Raw genomic sequence first — 8,484 nt, 5'->3', positions numbered from 1 at the left:
TGACTCCTGCTCCTTCAACCCCAGCCTCAGGGACTCTCCCATGTCTCCTAGTTACCCTCCAAGCACCCCCGATCTCCAACAGTCAGCCCCTGATACCCGGGAAGCACCTACAGACACAAATCTGCGTGCCCTCCTCCACGCTGTCTCTCATCTCTCCTCCTGCAGCCCTTTGGGACGCTCCAGTATGTCCCAGCTCCTCTCCAGCCGTCCCCAGATTTCTCCTGGGCTCAGCCCGTAACACCCAGGAGACCCCTAGAAACTCACAGACCTCCCTGGAATCCTCCCCATGTCTCCCATGTCTTCACTCCCAGCCCACAGGGACTCTCCATGTCTCACAGTTCCTCTCCAACCACCCCCACATTTCAGCTGGAGTCAGCCCCCATACCCAGGAATCACCTAGAAACCCACAGACCTCCCCGGGATCCTCTCCAACATCTCCCTCGTCTTCACCCTTTGCTCTCAGGAATGCTCCTCTGTCTCCCAACCCCTCCAAGCATCCCCAGATTTCTGCAACAGTCAACCCTACACATCCAGGAAACACCCAGAAATTCAGAGACCTCACAGGGCTCCTCCCCCATCTCTCTCACCTCTTCACCCCTTCCCTCAGAGACTCTCCCGCGTGTCCCCGCTTCTCTCCAACCATCCCCAGATCTCAAATCCCCGCACCCAGGAATCACCTAGAAACTCACAGAGCTCCCTGACATCCTCCCCAATCTCCCTCGTATCTTCACCCCCATTCCTTAGGGACTCCTGTGTCTCCTGGCTCTGCTCTAACCATCCCCAGTTTTCTGCAAGAGCCAGCCCTAGGCACCCAGGAGACCCCTAGAAACTCACAGACCTCAGCAGCTTATTCTCCCACAACCTCCGTCTGCACAGCAGTGGGCCCCACGTATCCCCCAGTGGCCTCACGCCCATCTCCTTCACACTCACACTCTCCCAGGGCTCACAGCCACTCCCCATTATTGTCCTCCAGCTCATCGTCCCAGCCAATCTACTGGCCAGCATGATGGTTTACTTGCCCCTTTCCCCACATTCCTGGTCAGGGCCCCACTCCAGCCGCAGAAGAGCCCCTCCTGCCTTCCACCAGGCCGTCTTTCTTTATACGGTCACACACCTGCCGCAGTCTCTTCTGGGGCTCTGCACAGTCGCTGTGGGCTGTGTGGACGGAGGTTGTGGGAGAGCCCCTCTAATGGCCAACATGCCCACTCAGGCTATCATCACCCCTCAGCTGGGCATCGGGACCCTCCTGCCTGCTGACATGGCTGCCAGCACCCGTGCCAGTGTGAACCCCAGCCTGCCTGCATCCTGCGGGCGAGCCTCCTCTCTGGCAGTGACACTATTGGTGTGAACCCCCACTTTCAGATCCCTCATTTGTAAAGATGACCGTGCTCTCTTCTATTTCTTCCATTCACAGGAAATCTCACTCTCTGTTTCTGCCTCCGTTCAAACAGTTACTCATCTTTTGCCCTTTTCACTCTGTCTGCCCAGTCTCAATGTGGACGCCCTAGATGAGATTCACCTGATTAAGGTGATGGATTGAATGGCTTTTAGTATATTCATAGTTGTGCACAGTCAATTTTAATTCACAATCAATTTTATAACATTTTATCACCACCACCCCCACTTCCCCATCCCTGCCAAGGAAACCCTGTAAACAGTAGTCATTCCTCATGCTGTCGCCAAGCCCCACCCCCAGCCACAACCTGGGCCCTAGGTAACAGCCTCATAGAGAGCTCTACCCTAGCTCCATAGATTTGCCTATTCTGGGTATTTCCTGCAAACAGAATAATACAATATGTGAGCCTGTGCAACTGCCTTTTTTTTTTTTTTTTTTTTTAAGATGGGGTTTCACCGTGATGGCCAGGCTGGTTTTGGACTCCTGACCTCAGGTGATCCACCCACCTCGGCTTCCCAAAGTGCTAGGATTACAGGCGTGAGCCACCATGCCCGGCAGCAACTGCCTTTTTACTTTGCATAATGTTTTCAAGGTTCATCCACATAGTAGCATTGCCTACAGCTTCATTTGTTTTATGGCCAAATAATGCTCAATTGCATGAATAATGCTCCTGGGGATGCTAGCGAGTTGATGGGCATAAGGTAGTTTCTACCTTTTTGCTTTTGTGAATAATGCTGCTCCGCACACTCCTATACACTATTTGGTGTGGATATCTTTTCTCTTGGTGCATACCCAGAGAATTCCTGGGTCATATGAAGACTTACATGACATTTAACATGTTGAGGATCTCCCAGATTAGTTTCCAACATGGCTGTAGCATTTGACAGTCCCACCAGCAGTGCAGGAATGTTACAGCTTCCTTGCATCCTCATCTTCGTTTGTCATTATCTAGCTTTTCCATCCTGGCCATTCTGGTGAATGTGAAGTGGCACCATTGCTGTTTTGACTTGCACATCCCTGAGGACTGAGGATGCAGAGAATCATTTCATGCGTTTTGTGGGAAGTAGAAAAGTTCCTTTTTAAAGTTTCCTTTCTTGTTAAATCATAAGTGTGCTAATAACCCTTTGTTAAGCCCTATCCTATGTCCTTGTACTTTAACCAAGATATCTGTGCTGGACATGCTCACAGGCTTGTCTCAGCTCTCCATTGCTTTTACCTGTTTAGAAAAGTTTTAAGTTATTAGCCAATCAGGTTTTAGTTTAGATTGTGAGGTCCGGCTCCAGCCAAAGGAGATCAGACACAGCAGTAAGGACAACACCAATGCATAAGGAATAACTTTGTATGTATTCCCTTTGTTCTTTGTACTCTCCGGGCATAATGGCTACCGGATGTACCCTTCCTATAGTCCAGGAAGGAAAAATTGCGTTGATGAAAAATCCTTTGTCACTGTGCTAATTTTTCTTTGCGGCACCAAGCATCTATTTCCAACATGTTTCTTGTCTATTTGTGTGTCTTCTTTGGAGAAATAGCTACGGAAATGCTTTGCCTATTTAAAAATTGGATTATTTTTCTTCTTTTTATTGACTAGAAAGAATTCTTTTGGTAATCCAAATACAAGTTCCCTATCAGGTATATGATTGCAAATATTTTCTCCCATTTTGTGATTGTCTTTTCACTTTTGAAACACAAAATGTTTTACTTTTTATAAAGTACAATTATTGTATTTTCTTTTGCCACTTTGTGGTTTTGATGCCACATCTTAAAAGCCTTCATCTCACCTGTAGTGATATTTTCTTCTGAGATTTTATCTATTATTTGTTTGTTTTATTATTTTTTATTTTTTAAGATTTCGTCTTTTTATTTATTTATTTATTTTATTTTATTGTGAGACAGAGTTTCGCTCTGTTGCCCAGGCTGGAGTGCAATGGCATGATCTCAGCTTGCTGCAACCTCTGCCTCCCGGTTTAAGCAATTCTCCTGCCACAGCCTTCTGAATACATGAGGTTACAGGCACGTGCCACCATGCCCAGCTAATGTTTATATTTTTTAAAATAGAGACAGAGTTTTGCCATGTTGGCCAGGCTGGTCTGCAACTCCTGACCTCAGGTAATCTGCCTGACTCAGCCTCCCAAAGTGCTGGGATTACAGGTATGAGCCACTGCACCGGCCAGATTTTATCTTTTTAGCTCTTAATTTTAGATCCATAGTCACCTTGGAGTTAATTTTTGTGTGTGGAATGAGGAAGGTATCCAACATTATTCTTTTGTATGAGAGTATCCCATTGTGCCAGCACTATTTGTTAAAAAGGAGATTCCTGGCTGGCCATGGTGGCTCATGCCTGTAATCTCAGTACTTTGGGAGGCCAAGGCGGGCAGATAATCTGAGGTCAGGAGCTCTAGACCAGCTTGGCCAACATGGCAAAATGAAATCCCATCTCTAGTAAAAATACAAAAATTAGTCGTGGTGGTGCACGCCTGTAGTCCCAGCTACTCGGGAGGCTGAGGCAGGAGAATCACTTGAACCCAGGAGGCAGAGGTTGCAGTGAGCCAAGATCACACCACTGTACTCCAACCTGGGTGACAGAGTGAAACTCCGTCTCAAAAAAAAAAAAAAAAAAAGATTCTGACCCCCATTGAATTTTCTCAGCACACTCTGAAAAATCAATTGGCTGTAAATGTTATTCCCTTCATCTATATCTCTATGTCTGCATCCCAGGACTATGTAGCCATGATTGTTGCATCTTGCAGGATGCTTTAACATAGGGAAGAGTCTTCCAATTCTGTTTTTTTCTTTGAAGATTATTTTAATTATTCTGGGTCCTTGGCATTTCCCGTATGAATTTTAGGATCAGCTTATCAATTTCTGCAAACTTGCCAACTAGGCTTTTGATGGGAAGTATGTGGAATTGAAACAGGAATTATCTCAGTTACTTTGCCAATTGTGACCTCTGGCCAGCGATGCCCCCCCGCCCCAATTCCCAGGCCTCACTCAGCCCCAGGGCCTGCCACTGGAGGTGCCCCAGCCTGCCTGTATTATAGCTTATACCTGTGTCTGGTGGTTCCTGAGTTCTTGTCCTATGTCCAAGAAGAATGAGGTTACACTGACAGTTGAAGGGTGAAGATGGGCAGAGAGGGGATGCAGAAGGCTGTTGGGGGGATCCCCTACCTCCACAGTCGGGTGGTTTTTTTTCTCTCAGTGTGGCTGGGCCCTGGGATTTTTATGAATTCAGAATGGGGAGTGTGTGCTGATTGATTCATGAGTATGCAAAAAAGGTTAAAGCAAAGACACCACTCAAAGGTGGACATGACAGTGTAGAAAATCAATTAGGAAAGGGTATGTATACATAAAATAGGTGAAGGATGGGGATCAATAAGAGGAAAGAATGCCAAACAAGAAGACAGGTTCTCAATCCTGTCCAAAGATTTAATTTGTAGCTTCGATTTCGGGCTTTAAACTGCCTTCAGCTTGGAGGTGTGGTTTCACCAGAGACTCGCCCCTATCTTCCTGGGCATTTGGCTGCCTCCTGTCACTATCAGAATGTGTAGAACACTTTGGGAATTATTACCACCCCAGCAATATGAAGTCTTTCCATCCATGAACATTTTTCATCTTTCCATTTATTTATGCCATCTATAATGTCAACAATATTTTGTGGTTTTCAAGATATATGTTTTGTATTTTTTTGGTCAGGTTTATTGCAAGTATTTTATTCTTTTTGATGCTGTTGTAAACGGAATTGTTAAATTTCATTTTCAGACTGTTCAATGCTATTGTGTGGAAATGTAATTGATATTTGTGTATTGATCTTGTATCCTGATACCTTGCTGCACTCATTTCTTAGTTCTGGTAGTTGTTTTAATGGCTTCCTTAACATATTCTATATATAGGATAATGTCTGCAGGGAATAGAGATTGTTTTTCTTCTTCCTTTCTAATCCAGATGCGTTTTATTGCCTGATTTACCCTGTCTAGAAACTCTGGTACAATCTTGAATATAGAAGTGGCAAAAGTGGACATCTTTGTCTTATTCATGATGTGAAAAGGAAGGCATTCATGCTTTTGCCATTAAACATTGGTTTTTTTGTAGGGTTTTTTTTTTTTTTTTTTTTGAGCTAATCTTCAACAGATTAAGGAAGCTCCTTTCCATTTACAGCTTGTTTTTGTTTTGTTTTGTTTTGAGACTGAGTCTCCCTCTGCCGCCCCAGGCTGGAGTGCAGGGGTGTGATCTCGGCTCACTGCAACCTTCCCCTCCTGGGTTCTAGCAATTCTCCTGCCTCAGCCTCCTAAGTAGCTGGGACTACAGGATCATGCCTCTACACCTGGCTAATTTTTTTGTATTTTAGTAGAGATGGGGTTTCACTGTGTTGCTCACACTGGTCTCAAATCCCTAAGCTCAGGCAATCCACCCACCTGAGCCTCCCAAAGTGCTAGGATTGCAGGCATGATCCACCATGCCCGGCCCCAGTTTTTTAAGTGTTTGTATTGTGAAGCGTGTTGTATTTTTTCAAATGCACTTTTTGTGTTGATTGAGATTGTCATGTGGTTTTTGCTTTTATTGATATTGTGTACCGTATTTCATTTAGTTCTCCAGAAACTCCCCTTCAGCACTTATATCTAGTCATGATGAAAACATCTTTTTTACTGTTTTGAGATATTTCTTCTATTCGACATTCAAGTCCACACTATAATTGAAATATCCCAAAATTTCCCTTTTTATCTCCTATTTCAAATATTTACATTTGAGAAACTGATTAAGCTTCTGCTCTTAGTACCACCCAGCGTTTTCCCTTCCTCCTGTTCTTACTACTCCTCCTTTCCTTCCTTTACTTTCTTCCCTCCTTCCCTTTCTTCCCATGTGTTCCCATGTCAGATCCTTGAGAATTCTCAGTACAATTTCGTTGTTATGTACCAATGTCTCTCTTCCAGGCTCCCCATCAATTATAAACATCTTCTGGTTTCTCTCAAGTCACTTAGTATACTGTAATTAGTTACACCTTTTTTGCCTTACATAGCTACTCCTGGATTTTTGATGGTGTATGTACTGATCAACCCATCATAACTCAAAAATTCATTTACTATCCCTATAAACCAATTGTAAAGTTGGGGGGAAAAGATAATGGAAGAGTAATTAGACAAGAAAACGAAACCAAAAGTATTCAGATTGGAAAAGGAGAAAAAATATTTTCAGATGACAGGATCTTATATATAAAAAAAGTGTAGGCCGGGCATGGTGGCTCATGCCTGTAATCCCAGCACTTTGGGAGGCCAAGGCAGATGAATCACCTGAGGTCGGGAGTTTGAGACTAGCCTAGCCAACATGAAAATTTATTTATTTATTTATTTATTTATTTATTTATAAAGAATAAATAAGTACATAAAATAATAAAAAATAAAAAATCTCTATTAAAAAAATACATAAAATAAAATAAAATTCTAAATAGTTTATGCAGAAAAACTATTAGAGTTAATAAACTGTTTCAGCAAAATTGCAGGATACAAGACCAATATATAAAAACCAGTCGTAGCAATAATCCAAAACTCAAATTAGGAAAACAGTTCCATGTATAATAGCATCAAAAAGAGTAACATATGTAGGGATAAACCAAAATGGAAGTGCAAAGTTATATGCTGAAAACCACATAATATTGTTAGAAGATATAAGTAAATAAAAACTCATCCCATGTCCATGGACTGGAAGATGTAATATTATTAAGATGGCAATACTCCCCAAAGCAATCTACAGCTTCACTGCAATCTCTACCAAAACTTCAACAGCCTTTTTTTTTTTTTTTTTTTTTTTTTTTTATTAATTTTTTTTTTTTTTTTTTTTTTTTTTTTTGGCATGAATGGACAAGCTGATCCTAAAATTTATACAAAAATGCAAGGAACCCAGAATAGCCAAGACAGTCTCGAAACATAACAAAATTGGGCCTGAACAGAGCAAAAACTGGAGAACAGCAGAACTTGTTCCTTCTGCCTGCCTGTTCCAGCTGGGACATCAATCTTTACCTGCCCTTGGACTGAGACTTACACCATCAGCCCTCCTGGTTCTCAATCCTTTGAACTCAGACTTTCCTGCATCTCCAGCTTACAGACAGCAGATGGTGAGAATTCTCCACCTCCATAATCATGTGATGCAGGTCCTCAAAAGAAATTTCTATCTATCAGTTGATCAATTGTTTAATCATCTATTGGTTCTGTTTCTCTGGAGAACCCTCTACAATGACTTTGGACTAACCAATAGTTTCTTAGATAAAATCCCAAAAGTACAGTCACCAAAAAATAAATAAATAAATAAATAAATAAATAGAAAACTTGGGCTGCATCACAATTAAAAACTTTTTTACATCAAAAGATAAGAAAGTAAAGAGACAATCCAAAGAATGGAAAAAAATTATTCACAAGCTATATATTTGATAAGATCTAGTATCCAGAATACATATATAAAAACTCTTACAAATCAACCAAAAATGGTCCAGGCATGGTGGTTCATGCCTGTAATCCCAGCACTTTGGGAGGCCATGGCAGGTTGATCACCTGAGGTCAGGAGTTCAAAACCAGCCTGGCCAATATGGTAAAACCCCGTCTCTACTAAAAATATAAAAATTAGCTGGGCATGGTGGTGTGCACCTGTAGCCCAGATGCTCAGGAGGCTGAGGCAGGAGAATTGCTTGAATCCGGGGGGCAGAGTTTGCAGGGAACCAAGATTATTCTACTGTACTCCAGCCTGGGCAACAGAGTGAGACTCCATCTAAAATAAAAAAAAAAGTGACAAGTAACCTAAATTTTAAAATGAGCAAAATAGCCAGGTGCAGTGGCTCATGCCTGTAATTCCAGCATTTTGGGAGGCCGAAGCGGGTGGATCACTTGAGGTCAGGAGTTCAAGACCAGCCTAGCCAACATGGTAAAACCCCTTCTGTACTAAAAATTCAAAAATTAGCTGGGCGTGGTGGCATGTGCCTGTAATCCCAGCTACATTGGAGGCTGAGGCAGAAGAATCACTTGAACCCTGGAGGTGGAGGTTGCAGTGAACCGAGATCATGCCACTGTACTCCAGCCTGAGCGACAGAGCAAAACTCTGTCTCAAAA

The 8,484-nt window shown here is 42.8% G+C and overlaps 1 protein-coding gene across 1 annotated transcript in view; it reads left to right on the top strand.

Moving 5' to 3' along the window:
* The first annotated feature begins 1,003 nt into the window (after nucleotides 1–1,003).
* LOC108294521 overlaps nucleotides 1,004–8,484 on the top strand; it is an 11,029-nt gene continuing 3,548 nt past the window's right edge. The window contains 1 exon segment of the mRNA XM_037734201.1: nucleotides 1,004–1,342. Within this exon segment, the coding sequence (XP_037590129.1) occupies nucleotides 1,004–1,342 (339 nt within the window).

This window comes from Cebus imitator, unplaced genomic scaffold (assembly GCF_001604975.1).
Source record: "Cebus imitator isolate Cc_AM_T3 unplaced genomic scaffold, Cebus_imitator-1.0 Scaffold584, whole genome shotgun sequence".
NCBI classification, from domain to species: Eukaryota; Metazoa; Chordata; class Mammalia; order Primates; family Cebidae; genus Cebus; species Cebus imitator.
The sequence above is the reverse complement of the archived record's forward strand: the minus strand, read 5'-3'. Positions and strand labels throughout refer to the sequence as shown.